General features: G+C 40.5%; 1 protein-coding gene across 1 annotated transcript in view; it reads right to left on the bottom strand.

Annotated features, from left to right (window-relative positions):
- The window catches only part of LOC124270727, a 57055-nt gene extending 48887 nt beyond the window's left edge, over positions 1-8168 (bottom strand). Inside the window, exons 1-2 of the mRNA XM_046705763.1 lie at positions 7519-8168; positions 6860-7191 (exon numbers count right to left, since the gene is read on the bottom strand). Coding sequence (XP_046561719.1) covers positions 6860-7076 — 217 coding nt within the window. The 5' untranslated portion in view covers positions 7077-7191; positions 7519-8168. The remainder of the gene's footprint in view (positions 1-6859; positions 7192-7518) is intronic.
- Positions 8169-13025: the final 4857 nt, after the last annotated feature.

The following is a 13025-nucleotide window of genomic DNA, read 5'->3' as shown; positions in this document are numbered from 1 at the left end:
TTATACTACCCAGTGACGTGTGTAATAACTGTCTAGTCAGATGGTGGGGCTAAAGTGTCAGTAATCAGTTGATGACGACATATTTGTTGGTCTTGTCCGTCATACAGATAAATACAGAGGCCAAATCAGCTGACAGCAAGATATGATAATCTTAGTAGCGGTACTCCTGCCTTAGTTAAGATGATATCATCCTAGTAGAGGTAATACCGCCTTAGTTAAGACAAGATCATCTTAGTAGAAGTACTACGTTCTCAGTTCAGATGAGATAACCATAGTAGATTTACTAATTCCCTAGTTAAGATGAAATCATCTTAATAGACATACTGCTGCCTTAGTTATGATAAGATCATCTTAGTAGAAGTACTACGTTCTCAGTTAAGATACGACCATCTTAGTAGATGTACTACTAATTTAGTTAAGATACGACCATCTTAGTAGATGTATTACTGCTTTAGTTAAGATACGATCATCTTAGTAGATGTACTATTGCTTTAGTTAAGATAAGATCATCTTAGTAGATGTACTACTGCTTTAGTTAAGATAAGATCATCTTAGTAGATGTACTACTGCTTTAGTTAAGATACGATCATCTTAGTAGATGTACTACTGCTTTAGTTAAGATAAGATCATCTTAGTAGATGTACTACTGCTTTAGTTAAGATAAGATCATCTTAGTAGATGTACTACTGCTTTAGTTAAGATAAGATCATCTTAGTATATGTACTACTGCTTTAGTTAAGATAAGATCATCTTAGTAGATGTACTACTGCTTTAGTTAAGATAAGATCATCTTAGTAGATGTATTACTGCTTTAGTTAAGATACGATCATCTTAATAGATGTACTATTGCTTTAGTTAAGATAAGATCATCTTAGTAGATGTACTACTGCTTTAGTTAAGATAAGATCATCTTAGTAGATGTACTACTGCTTTAGTTAAGATAAGATCATCTTAGTAGATGTACTACTGCTTTAGTTAAGATAAGATCATCTTAGTAGATGTACTACTGCTTTAGTTAAGATAAGATCATCTTAGTAGATGTACTACTGCTTTAGTTAAGATGAGATCATCTTAGTAGATGTACTACTGCTTTAGTTAAGATGATGATCATCTTGGTAGTAGATGTATTGCTGCTTTGGTTAAGATACGATCATCTTAATAGATGTACTATTGCTTTAGTTAAGATAAGATCATCTTAGTAGATGTATTACTGCTTTTGGTTAAGATGCGATCATCTTAATAGATGTACTATTGCTTTTAGTTAAGATAAAGATCATCTTAGTATATGTACTACTGCTTTAGTTAAGATAAGATCATCTTAGTAGATGTACTACTGCTTTAGTTAAGATAAGATCATCTTAGTAGATGTACTACTGCTTTAGTTAAGATCAAGATCATCTTTAGTAGATAAGATACTACTGCTTTAGTTAAGATAAGATCATCTTAGTAGATGTACTACTGCTTTAGTTAAGATAAGATCATCTTAGTAGATGTACTACTGCTTTAGTTAAGATAAGATCATCTTAGTATATGTACTACTGCTTTAGTTAAGATATGATCATCTTAGTAGATGTACTACTGCTTTAGTTAAGATATGATCATCTTAGTAGATGCACTACTGCTTTAGTTAAGATAAGATCATCTTAGTAGATGTATCACTGCTTTAGTTAGATAAGATCATCTTAGTATATGTACTACTGCTTTAGTTAAGATATGATCATCTTAGTAGATGTACTACTGCTTTAGTTAAGATATGATCATCTTAGTAGATGTACTACTGCTTTAGTTAAGATAAGATCATCTTAGTAGATGTATCACTGCTTTACTTAAGATGAGATCATCTTAGTAGATGTACTACTGCTTTACTTAAGATGAGATCATCTTAGTAGATGTACTGCTTCCTTATCCGTAGTTCCATCAAGTTAAAGATATAACTGCTATAGTCAGAGAAGTTATCTTGGTTTGATACAACTGTCTTAGTAAGGTTACAGTTACCTTAGTGTTTGTCATTAGTTGTACATGTGATTGTTATGTAGAGGTCCACTTGAACAGCGGCCACGTCTGTACTACAAGCATGTGTGTCCTGCCACGTGGACACGCGCTAACATCAGGATGGCTGTATTTGATTGGGGAATTCATATCGATTATCGCATAGCATATTTGCAATATGCTACCAGGATATGCTACAGCACCTCACTCGGTGTAGGACAAAGGCTGAATGTCAATTAACAATGAATATATGACTGACCCAAATGCACGAAAACTAATTTAGTTTGTATCATTACATTCTGCACGGAAATGCAATAACCGACGCAATGACCGATCAGGTAATCAACGTTTCTCGTCATCTGGTACGTCGGCCCCAGGTGTGTATCCTTCTTGATCAATGCTCAACCGCCACCACTAGTTCTCCATCTGCAACGTCTTTAATAAGGGGGCGGTGGGGTAGCCTAGTGGTTAAAGCGTTCGCTCGTCACGCCGAAGGACCGGGTTTATTCCCCACATGGGTACAATTTGTGAAGCCCATTTCTGGTGTCCCCCGCCGTGATATTGCTGGAATATTGCTAAAACGGCGTAAAACAATACTCAGTCAGTCAGTCAGTCTTTAACAAGACTGGGGTGCACTGGGGTATAAAGAAGGCATTTCCTGTTCCGATTCTCAAAGAGAAGTGACCCTGTACTTCAGCCGAGTTTTTAGAATACGTTGATTCATGTAATTACTTCCCCAGCGTTGAATGTGGTTAAGCTAATTCAGTCAGATACCACACTTATAATTGACATGTAATCTACCCCGTTATCAGATCGAAAGTCTACGATTTCTTGTTTTACAAACGTACCATGGTACTTCACATGCGTCCTGTGTAAAATACTTATAATGGCGTAAACATAAAACTGAAATACATGTTAAATCATCAGTTAGATTAGGATTTAAATGGAATTGGTATAAGAAATTACCCTGACTGAACTATGTTCAAATATATTTGACTGCACATCATTAACTCATGAAATGTACATTATTATCCGCGTGTCATTACGTCTAACACCCTTCAAAATATAGTCCATTACCTACTTGCCGATGTGAGTGAGCTACTTTAGTTTTACGCCGCACTCAGAAATATTCCAGCGTTATCGCTTGCCGATGTGAGTGAGCGAGTTTAGTTTTACGCCGCATTTAGCATTATTCCAGCGTTATCGCTTGCCGATGTGAGTGAGTTTAGTTTAGTTTTACGCCGCACTCAACAATATTGCTTTATCGCTTGCCGATTGAGTGAGCGAGTTTAGTTTTACGCCGCACTCAGCAATATTCCAGCGTTATCGCTTGCCGATGTGAGTGAGTGAGTCTAGTTTTACGCCGAACTCAGCAATAGTTCAGTTTTATCGCTTGCCGATTTGAGCCTACTGCTATATGGCAAAGCAGATATCATGGCTTCATAAAATGAAGGCATATTTAAAGCAGTCCAAATCATATATGTACTAGTGTAAGTTACAGGGTATTAAACTCCCAAAAAATTCAGCCAGACCACGGATGTTAAACTTGCCAGCCCTGACCAAAACGTACCTGCCCGCAAATAATTTAGGTTTGACAAGCGACGTAGTTTATCATCAAATTGGAATTCATCATTTATTTTTACGATTTAATTAACAATGATTTATTATCCTGAAATATGATGAATATCTTCATATACATGTCTAAGTTTAAACCCGACCGACGGGCAGGTGAATTTGAGAATCTGGCAGTCTGTGTTGAAAGTAACCCGTCCCGGGAGGTCGGGCAAGCAGGTATTTCGAACGCTGGTATAAGACTTGTATTAGGACATTCAACATTCTTGTCCCCCAATCTCGCTCACTTTCTGTGAGTAGATGTATTTAAATATAAAACCCAAACATTTGATGACATGTCGGTTGATCTATCGCAACGGAGCTGAGCGCCTCAATCCGGTCCAAAAATATAATAACTACACACTCACGATACAACCAAGCGCATTCTGTTTCTAATATTCCCATAAGCCCATTAATAGCGACATAAGGGTTGAAATCGTATGTGCATCATTACCAAAGAGCGAAGAAGCAGTCACTTTGCCGAAGTAAGATAACACACCTTGACCCGAGGACGGCATACGGGGTCTGGTGATGAACGCCATCTGTCGGGAGTTTATACTTGGATGTACGTGTAATGGAACGTAAATACACACACTTTGATAATCAACATTTGGTGTTGAAGGAGGAATCACTGTGGTTTTACTGTTGACACAGTACACTGAAATACAGGGTTCTTCTGTATCATCCTCACTCTAGGACACCAGCCCTGGTGCGGCTGCGTATCGAAATGTTGCGCATAGAAGGACGGAACCCAGTTGTAAATGTTACTCCCGTATTGCCAACACTCGGGTTTTTACGCAGCGCAGAAACGTGCGTCCAGTCTACACAAACGTACAGAATGGACGCAGAAAAAATACATATTGTCTCCCAAGGGATGCACAATAATATTCTTTGTATTGAGTGAATATGGTTTTACGCTGCTTTTAGCAATATTTCAGCAATATCACGCGGGGACACCAGAAATGGGCTTCACACATTGTATCCATGTGGGGAATCGAACCCGGGTTTCTGGCGTAACGGTCCAACGCTTTAACCGCTTGGCTACCCAAATGCCCAATATTCTTTGTAACAGATTTTTGACAAGAAGTATGAGGTTCCTGTAATTAAAACGATTACTAAATCCTCAGTGCATTTCATTAATTCATACGACACACATATTTCTTGTAAGGACCCTTGACAGTCGTAACTGGGCGTTGTCTGGACCCCAACTTATCTTGGGCAAGGTGACACCTTAACCTACATTTCATAAGATTCAGTGTATGATGAGACAACGGGTAATCATGATTGTATGATACAACGGGCTTGTCAAAGCCAAATTACGCATACAATGTATATCCAATGCTAACATCAAGCCGATAACGGTAGCATGGATAATGAGGTCACAAGATAATTGGGCGATTAGGCCCTCACAACGGGCGATGAAGTCAAGCTGAGAACGCCGACTGTCATCACCATATGCAAATGAAGATTACCGTGATGTTTTTGTTCTTTGGATTGAGGCTGTCAAACTATATTGAAAATGTCAGTTACTTTCCTGACAACACTCTAAAAACCATTTTGTATTTTTGAACAAATTTTATTGTTAGAAAAAATATGTTCGGTTCCTACTTGCAGATTAAAGAGCATATGTCCTTAAATTGTTACCAAAAATATATTCTGTGTCTAAAAGAGATTCCGAACCCCAGAAGTGATGTGGGTCTGAGTCTCAGAGAGTAACTAATCAGTGGAAGCAGCAAGCAGGGGTATGGTGCTGACAAACGGAGAGACAGGTCTGACAGGGAACTGCAGTGCATTTGACGGCCTGACCACGTCTGTCCAGCAAATTATGGCAAAGTTTCGGCAAATATGGATTACTCTTTCAAAGCCTGATATACTTAAAGGTGCTGCCAGGTAGCCAAGGTGTTAGACTCTTGGCTCCTCTTTACGAAGACCATGGTTGTCCCTAGACATAAATTGGCGATTTATTGCTAGAACCCGTGTTCACTCACTCACACAAATACGTAACCTTAGGTGCGGGTTATACCATTTACCACCAATTCAGGTATGACACGTATAGCACGTCCCCTGGACGCCATCGAGGACTTTAAAGTCAGATAAGTTACGAATTTTCTGCAGATGTTTGATCTGTGGTTGAGTGAGTGAGTGAGTGAGTTTAGTTTTACGCCGCACTCAGAGATATTCCAGCTATATGGCGGTCTGTAAATAATCGAGTCTGGACCAGACAATGCGGTGATCAACAACATAAGCATCGATCTGCGCAATTGGGAACCAATGACATGTGTCAACCAAGTCAGCGAGCTTGACCACCCGATCCCGTTAGTCGCCTCTTACGACAAGCATAGGTTCCGGAAGATAAATGTGGATCTTCTGGGGTTGATAATGCGCGAGAAACGCAGTGGTGGCTGGATTGTTAAGCCATAATTATTAGGACTAAATACAACGCTTTATTTCGTTGATACGCCCCTGCTTGACATCATGAAGGGGCCTCAAACTGGGGAATCGAACCCGTATACCACTTTACCAATACCTTCATGTACATGTTTATCACTCGTGGAATACCAGCCAGGACCACGCTATGGTACCTTTAAACCTAGAAACACAATGGTACCTACCGAGCTGGAAATATGAGAGGACTGGAATTCTTACCCAGAGATAGATAGATAGATAGATAGATAGATAGATAGAACGTCACACAAGTGCATTTTGATGTTTTGTATTGAACGAGAAGATGTCATGGGAGCAGAGAAACAACGAGTTCGAAGTTAGAGTTGTTTCTCTGCTCCCACGACATCTTCGAGTTAAATACAAAACATCCAAAAGCACCAGAATGACGTTCTCTATTTATCATATACCCTCTTATCTTGCATTAATCTGTTACTTAACAAACAAATCATAGCGTAGCGGTAGGGGTTCAATACGGAATCTGTATTACTATCCTAAGTTTACATGTGTATATAATAAGACACAACACTACACAGCGACATTTAAACGATTGGCCCCGTAGCTGTTCCGGTAGACTAATGCTTAGTCTCTGAATATATATAATTTTGATAGTAACAAACAAGCCCATTTAAATTGAAAAGGAGCCCTAGGGAGACCAGAGATTCAGAACCTGAGGAAATCTAGACTTGCTTTATTTACGGCTTTAGCACTGCAGACAGGGCTTGGCAGTTGGGAAAATAATGTGGTTCAGGGACTGTGAGACAGACTACTGTTCCGGGTTCATACCACAAAATATAAGATTACATGTGTGACTTACTTGTGTCGCTGGCACGATCGTAATTCCCATGGAAGACCCACGTACACTCCCGGTAGTCACAGTAGGCCCACAGACCTCGGTGGGCAGGTTGGTGGTAAAAGTTGATATCGACATCCTTAATTTCCAGCCAGTATGGCGTGGCAAATGAAATTATGATACAAAGGTTAGTTACTACAAGTAAAATCAGTCCCAAGATGGCGCAACACGTGGTCATCATAGCTGCGGGTATTAGTTATATCCAGGTACTGATGTCAACTAAAAGGGGTGTGGTTCCAGGCACGGTGCGACGTTTGGGGTGGGTAATCCTAAGTATCCCGAGTGTAAAGGGTCCGCTGTAAACGATGAAGGAGAAACGTATTACTGAAGTTTAATACTCAATGTATAATAGGCACAATGCATCGGAATGAGGAAGTACACTAAGTCTTGCTGTTGCATTAGAAGTATATATACATATGTAACAATAATTTCTGAACGATTGTTCCACCAGATACGATTTCTAATAAAATGAAAAATAACAACAGGAAGGAGAATTATTTTTAAAAAGAAATAAAGAAGAAAAACGAAAAATAACAGATCAGTAATCGAACTATAGACACACATACAATAACGGTAAAACTGCTTCAAACTTGAACGTTTATGGACTACATAAAGAAACTCACACTTATGACACTGGAGGCGGGATACTGGCAAACGTGAAGATTCTCTCAAATATGCACCAAACTGAGTGATGCAGGAAGCAGACGGCTTGTAGATAAATCCAGGTTTGGCGCAGCTAAACGCCCACCACACAGCAAACGTGCCTGAGACTGACGGGTTACGACACCGTTCTAGTTGATGTCATAGGCTTCACGGAATCCTTGTAACTGCCAGCTCAGTATCCGAGCGATACCACTAATATCAACCTTCGGGGCTTCTCGCTAACGCACCGTACACTATGGTATTTGAGACAATTGCACACACTACTTGCAATCCCACCGCGGTACTATTGGCTCTTAATCGAGCGCCGTGAAGTTGTTATCGCGGAACGCCAAGAGAGTATTTCCTACCGAACATCCGCTAGGAGAGTGTGCATCCACAGGGCTATGCACTAGTTCCCGCACTCCCAAGTAGGTCAGCACGGCACTATGTCGTTCCCACACGTCTGTGTTGCAGTCACTGTCTTTCTAGCAATGGCGACTCCTGAAGCAGCTGAGAGTTACGCTGACATGGGTGCAATACTCTACGCAGCTATCCTTCTACAAGATGGACCCTTTCCTACCCCCACCAAATAATGTAAACTGATCCGCGTGCACGCGCGGCAAAACATGTCACGTGACCCAATGGCACGTCGTCCCTCGGCTTCCCTCACGGTACCTCCCAACTATTAATAGATTTGATTTTTGAACGATTCAACGCGTTTAAATATAAAGTTAAGATCAGCTGGTTGTTCTGTTATAGAAGGCAGTATGGAGTGAGATGTATGTTATTGGGCCTTGTGTTTTGATGGAGTAGGATACGGGTCTGCGACACGCTGCGACCCAGCATGCATGTGTTTATGGAATTTTTACGACCCCAGTGCTGTCGCGGCGGTCGATATATTCTGACAGGAACGAAATACGGGCGAGGCGATTTTCATGTGGTCGGAAAACACATTCTGTAATTTCAGCATCTGAAACTTGGGAAACGTCCATTTCTTAACGTGTGCGATGAACATATGAGTAAGCGATAGGCTTTAAACTTTGTATATTTTGGAAGTGCGAAATGCTTTTTTTCATAGCTTGTAATCCTCGTCAAACCTTGGCTACTAATTGCTGTGTAGGATAATAAACATTTCAGAACTTGTGCATTTCCAACCAAATATTCCGTAGTAGTGTTGGGAATTGGCTGAAATCTCACAATTGATGATTGCTTCATTACCAACGAACAATCATCGAAAAAAATTGGTTAGCGAGATTTTTCAGATTTTCCAATCCAGGTTGTTATTGCAGATATGTATAACATGATGCAACTTGCTACTTTAAAGTGATGACTAATATATCATGAACACAGACTTCCTTGAGTCTTAGAGAAATATTCAGTCATGGCTTTTCAGTTAGTGAAGTGAGTTTTCTAAGAATTAAACACGTTTTCAGGCCCTGACAATTTCTAAGATATGTTCCATTGTCAAGTTTTTCAAAGACTAAAACAGTAGTTAAAAAATCGTTTATGTTCGATTATGAGAAAATGTGATCGATTGCTTGGTCGTTTGGTCACTGCGACCAATCTTCGATTATTTCAATTAATCGGAACACCACTGTTCCGTAGTTGTCAGATCATAACCAGTCAAGCTTCCGAGTTTGGTTTCACCTTTACGTGAACAAGTTTTCCTCTGCTACTATGTTATAAAACATGAACTTTTTATGTAAATTCTTAAATCGAATCAAAGAAGTCGTTAAAGATATTTCAAACATACAGCATCTCCCATATACATATTACATATTACTGGCTTAGCGAAGGATATGAAAAATACAAAAATTGTCCTTTATGGTTCTTCCATTTTGCTTTCATGATCATCACTCTTATTTCTTTATATATTTGCCGACGGCAACCTCCATATGAAGACCACACGGCGATGCTGTTGGAAGCACTGGCATCAGATATAAACACCAAGTAAGTGCTGTCGGGCTGGAACAGGGATGTAGATGAGGAGGAAGTTGTTGGTTTTAGTTTCAGATATTGGACACTGTTACCGGTTGATGCTCGATGACGTTGATGACAGCACTGGTTGTGTGGACAACAGGTTGTAGCTGTATAACGAGGGTGTATGTGGAGTATGTGTCGTGTTAGGTGTTAAACAACGCGCAGAAAACAAAATGTACCCCGAATGGTATTGCTACAACGAATCTATGGTAAAATTAACCCATCTAACAATTGTTATAAATTTAAATTAGTAGAAAAATGTTATTATTTGAGCTACTGGTAACTTGGGTTGTATCACGAAACTTTCATTTACTCGTGAATCCACGCGCTGAGTATTTCCTTCATAGCGTGTTAGAAAGGAGAATTAATCGCTGTCAAAAATATATTTCCCTCTCAGGCGAACTATGTAGTATTTTATCCAGATCGTGTGAAGGAGGGACCATATATCGGTAATATATTGTCTCGGTGAGCCAGTCAAATATCAACATTCTGACATGGAGGTGAGATGACAACGATTATCTTGACTGTGATGTAGACGCTGGTTCTGCCGGTGGTGGTGGTAGCTGTGATGTAGACGCTCGTGCTGCCGGTGGTGGTGGTTGTGATGTAGACGCTGGTGCTGCCGGTTGTGGTGGTGGTTGTGATGTAGACGCTGGTTCTGCCGGTTGTGGTGGTGGTTGTGATGTAGACGCTGGTGCTGCCGGTTGTGGTGGTGGTTGTGATGTAGACGCTGGTTCTGCCGGTTGTGGTGGTGGTTGTGATGTAGACGCTGGTGCTGCCGGTTGTGGTGGTGGTTGTGATGTAGACGCTGGTGCTGCCGGTGGTGGTGGTGGTTGTGATGTAGACGCTGGTGCTGCCGGTGGTGGTGGTGGTTGTGATGTAGATGCTCGTGCTGCCGGTGGTGGTGGTTGTGATGTAGACGCTGGTGCTGCCGGTGGTGGTGGTGGTTGTGATGTAGATGCTCGTGCTGCCGGTGGTGGTGGTTGTGGTTGTGGTTGTGATGTAGACGCTGGTGCTGCCGGTGGTGGTGGTTGTGGTGGTGTTGGGATGATGGCATTACTTTCACCACGGTATGAGAGGACGATGAAGTGAGACATGATGTTGGAAGGAAGGTGATGTGACGTTGATGGTGATAATATGACGTGATGGGAATGCGATGCTGTGGGTTTAAAGGCGTGTTGTTGCTTTGATGAGGTTACTAGTGTGGTGGCTCCGTCAGAGTTTGTTGTGCAGAGTTATAACCCCTAGGCAAGCCAGACACCTTTGATCATGGGTTCAAATCTCAGGTTCGCCCTGGATTGCTAGCTTTCCAACACCGTTCCCATGATAGAAATCCAAGACCAGCATCACTGTCGAGCTTTCTTCCCATATGAAATATATTTGACTGATTCACCTGAAGTACCATAAAGAGTGGTAACAGAACTCACTCGGGCGTCGGGACGATACAGTCGCAGAGATGTTAAACATTATGGCTATTAGTGATGACGTGATGGTTTGGTGCTGTAGTAGCGTGCATTTGTGATGACGTCCGTGATGTTGTAGTAGTAGAGTTGTACGGATGTGGTGATGACGCCCGTGATGTTGATGACGTGGATGTTGTGATGACGTGTGATGTTGTAGTAGTAGAGTTGTACTGTGGTGATGACGCTGATGTACTAGCGGGTGTGGCGATGACGGCGTCACGGGATTTCATAGGGTTCAAACTCGCATGGGACTGGACTGAACTCTAACATTCGAGATATAAAAGCCACTGCCTGCAAATAAGGTTATTCTTGTATCCTGAATTCATTATTTTACTGAATGCTGCTGTCTGAATAATGTATGTATAGTATGACCAGAAATTATTGAAAATTTTAGGAATATGTTTAATTGGATTTCTAGTATAAACAACCTTGACCAGCTATCAAGTGCTTGATTTCATTCAAGAGACAACACCGTTAATCCCTTTTCATTAGTTTGTGAAGAGTTATCCCCCTTTGTTTACTTGCTAGCAGACGACATTTTCAGTGATCCTTACTATGGATGATTTAGAGAAGAGGAAGAGGAAGAGGAAGTTGATTTTAGAGTATTATAACAAGGACATCAGATCAGCTAAAGTGATTTCAAGTAGAACAGGCATCCCTTTGTCCACTGTTTATCGTGTTTTGAGCAATATTGCAAATAGATATGGCATTGAGCACCAGGCCCAGAAAATTGACTGTCGGTGACAGGAGGCGACTTGGTATTCTTGTTTCTAAAAACAAACGAAGGAGTTTAGAAAACTTAAGGCTGGATATGATTGATATAGGAACTGTGGCTGTCTGTAAGGAGACAATTAGAACTGAGCTGCATGCAATGGGTTGGCAGAAAATGTTGAGGAATTCTATCACCGATCATGAAACCTGCACAAAAGAAGCGAAGGTTGAACTGGTGCTTACAGCATAGAAATTGTAACTGGGACAATGTGATTTTCTCAGATGAAAGCTCTGTGTGGCTGTTTCCTAATACACTGAAATTATGGACCTAACAAACAGAAAAAACCTTTGTATTTTAGCGCCCAAAGTACAGTCCGAAATTTAACGTGTGGGGTGGCATATCTGTGTTAGGGGCAACGCCCCTCTGTGTATTTGAAGGGAATATGAACAGTGAGCGGTACACAGATATTCTCGAGGGACATTTACTTCCATCTGCTCACGTGTTCTATGGAAATGTTTGGATTTTCCAGCAGGACAACGACTCAAAACATCGTTCAAAGCATTCACAGGCCTGGTTTCGGACCCAAAATATGACATTATTAGATTGGCCAAGCTATAGCCCTGACCTAAATCCAATAGAAAATGTTTGGGGACTTATGAAGGAAAGTGTCAATAAGAAAAATCTGACAAATATTGCTGAAATGAAAGAAGAGGTGGTCCGATATTGGGACAGCATGGACCACGACTTTCTAACTTCTTTGATCAGTAGTATGCCCCGCCGCATTAAAGCCTGCATTGCTGCCCATGGTGACTTGACAAAATACTAACTGTTCACCTGTCTTTGAATCTGGAGTTATGTTCTGCTAATATTCACATTTAATACGTGAGTAATGAGTGAAAAAAAATTAAAAAATTACAATCTTTAAATTCTCAATAATTTCTGGTTGTACTGTACATGTATGATCACTGCATGAACATATAATTTATAAACTAGTTTAACAGACGAGAAGCTGTGTGAAATAGTACACTAATATCAGCGGCATCATCATTCAGGCGATAAGCCTACTGTGTTTCAATTAAGAGCAAGGTTATTTGTTGTGGAAACTTGGCAGCAAATTAAAAACATAGTCTGTATTTATCTGTATTCTATCGTGACCAAACTGTTTGGCGTTAGTCAAGGTTATGGGCATGTGTTAGGTTAATTGGTTTTAGTGTGTGGAATAAATGAATACTACAACCACTTTTTGCCTATTTTCTGAAAAAATGTAAACGAAAATTGTTTACTGAAATATACGTTTTTATGTTCAGTGTTCAGTGGGGGTTAAAACAACCCA

Source organism: Haliotis rubra, unplaced genomic scaffold (assembly GCF_003918875.1).
Source record: "Haliotis rubra isolate DU_JTF1 unplaced genomic scaffold, ASM391887v1 Scf154, whole genome shotgun sequence".
Lineage (NCBI taxonomy): Eukaryota > Metazoa > Mollusca > Gastropoda > Lepetellida > Haliotidae > Haliotis > Haliotis rubra.
The sequence above is the reverse complement of the archived record's forward strand: the minus strand, read 5'-3'. Positions and strand labels throughout refer to the sequence as shown.